The sequence below is a fragment of the Macadamia integrifolia genome, chromosome 3 (assembly GCF_013358625.1).
Source record: "Macadamia integrifolia cultivar HAES 741 chromosome 3, SCU_Mint_v3, whole genome shotgun sequence".
Classification (NCBI taxonomy): domain Eukaryota; kingdom Viridiplantae; phylum Streptophyta; class Magnoliopsida; order Proteales; family Proteaceae; genus Macadamia; species Macadamia integrifolia.
The window spans coordinates 36,386,180-36,388,270 of record NC_056559.1 but is presented as its reverse complement, the minus strand read 5'-3'; the positions used below and the strand labels follow the sequence as shown (position 1 = coordinate 36,388,270).

Sequence of the window (2,091 nt, the reverse complement as noted above, 5' to 3'; positions counted from 1 at the left end):
TTTTTTGCGGTGCAGGGCCCTCGATCACATGGACTGCCCTATCAACACCAATCTAGTGACAAACAGTGAAACATTCCCCACCTTTCTCTTTCATTCGCAGGTGAGCAACCAAACACAATGTTTTACTTTTGCTCTATTTGCTTGAAGGGAAAAATGGTTTTCTGAGCCACTAGGATAGGGTACACTTGCACCTCACCTCATAATCTTGTTGTCATTTTCTGTATGATACTATTTTGTCACACATCTCCCTTGTTAGTAAAATGGGCAAAACAATGCGGTATTTAGTTTTGGAGGAGGGAGGAGGGAGGAGAGTGTTGCTTGCCATGTTACATTGCTCGATTAGGTTTGAGTTTTGTGCTATGCACCAACGAGAAATTTGCTTAGATCATGCTCCCTCATAATTACAACACATGTTAGATCCTTATACCAATAAAGACTTGTATTAATACAAATAATGTTGCAAGCCCAATGTATAATGCAAGCTCTCTCTATTCTGGTTGTAGCTCAAGGTTACTAGAACTGTCTTTGTATCTCATTACAATAAAAATCGTACAACTCTTGTAATTTTATTAAGAGAAAGAGGTTCTCACGAATATGCCTAAGTACTAATTCGAGCTTCATTAAATAAGGGTTTTATGAAATAGAGAGAAAGTGTGGCACCCTCGTTTATCCCTTTATGTGAGAGGTAATAATAAAGAATCCATATGCAGATGATATAAGGATCTTTTGCCCATTTATTAAATTCACTATATTCACCATTTGACTAGTGAATTGGCAGAGGATATGCTTTGGTACAACACTAACATTGCTTCACTGTGACATGGATGTAGGGGTAAAGCTATGCATGTTTGCCTCTCGTCAGACCCCACATTAGTGGTATGTCTTTTGTTTTTTCACTAGTGAGGTCGTCATCAAAATATTTCACATGGCAGAAACAAATATTACAAATTTTTTTTTTTTCTTTAGGCTATTTTTGGAAAACGACAACAATAAAATCTTACAAATTTTTCAAATTATTATTATTATTATTTTTTTATCCAAACATAATAATAAAGCAAAAATCATAAATAAGGTAATAATTGATTTATGTCTCTTTTTCTTTCTTCGATTTTTTTTTCTGGCTTCCAAACAAACATAGTCTAACCATAATGTTTTTTTTTTTTTTTTTTTTGGTAAAAGGCTAACCATAAAGTGAAAGAAGAAGAGGGTAGATGATGTTACACTGCAGCAAGTTTGGACTGTCGCAGTCGCATGGAGAAGGGAAAGAAAATACAGAAATCTCTAGCGAAGATATATTTTGTCATTTTGTTTGGCAGAGTGAGTAAAACCAAACTATTTCTTATCTGCAAAAAGAATCAATGGCTAAGCAGGAAATTGAAAACCATCCATAGAAAGAACCCAGAGATTGCGGTTACAACACCCTTCAATCCTTTTATCTCATGGCTTTCCACTCTGCTATTTTTCCTCACAATTCCTACTCATGCCTCTATCCAATCCCACAAAATCTAAGGAGAAATCCATATATTCGGGGACTAACCGTCAGAGCAGCAAATGATGCTGCTGGACCAAGCGAGGAGAATGGAGCTCAGGCGGCGGCGAAGACAAGCGAAGAACCCTCCAAGTCTCAGTCTTCGACGACGACGACGACGACAGCAAAGACAACAACGAATAAGTTGCCCAAGAAGCCTGTATATTCAAGTAAGCTCACACCTCTCTTTTTAATGTTCAAACAATGGCCAAAACTGTAAGATTACATTTGTTATGCTTAATCTTGTAGTGAAGAAAGGTCAGATCGTGAGAGTGGAGAAGGAGAAGTATCTTAACAGCGTCAATGTAAGTGGCACTTGTTTATCGAAAATTCTGTTTTTTTTTTTTTTTTTTTGTTACCTTTTTATATCAAAAAATGGCAGGATACTTATTAATATGTACATTTACAGCACATTCTTTGATCAAGATGTTGCCTATGCTACTCGGAATGCCTAAAGCCCACCGGAATAAAAACCTAAAGCTAGACAGTCTGAGGGATTGGAATAAAATTACAAGATTCTGTTACAAATTTAGCTTCTAAGGATTAATTTTTTTTTTTTTTTT

At 36.1% G+C, this 2,091-nt stretch overlaps 1 protein-coding gene across 2 annotated transcripts in view; it reads left to right on the top strand.

The window, feature by feature from the left end:
• The first annotated feature begins 1,239 nt into the window (after window positions 1-1,239).
• The window catches only part of LOC122073356 (NAD(P)H-quinone oxidoreductase subunit O, chloroplastic), a 4,072-nt gene continuing 3,220 nt past the window's right edge, over window positions 1,240-2,091 (top strand). Inside the window, exons 1-2 of one of the 2 annotated variants that reach the window (XR_006138758.1) lie at window positions 1,240-1,698; window positions 1,778-1,833. Coding sequence is in view for 1 of the 2 variants with exons in the window: in XM_042637932.1 (XP_042493866.1) it covers window positions 1,440-1,698; window positions 1,778-1,833 (315 nt within the window). In the remaining variant the exon portion in view is untranslated. The remainder of the gene's footprint in view (window positions 1,699-1,777; window positions 1,834-2,091) is intronic. The other variant, XM_042637932.1, reaches the window with a different exon arrangement.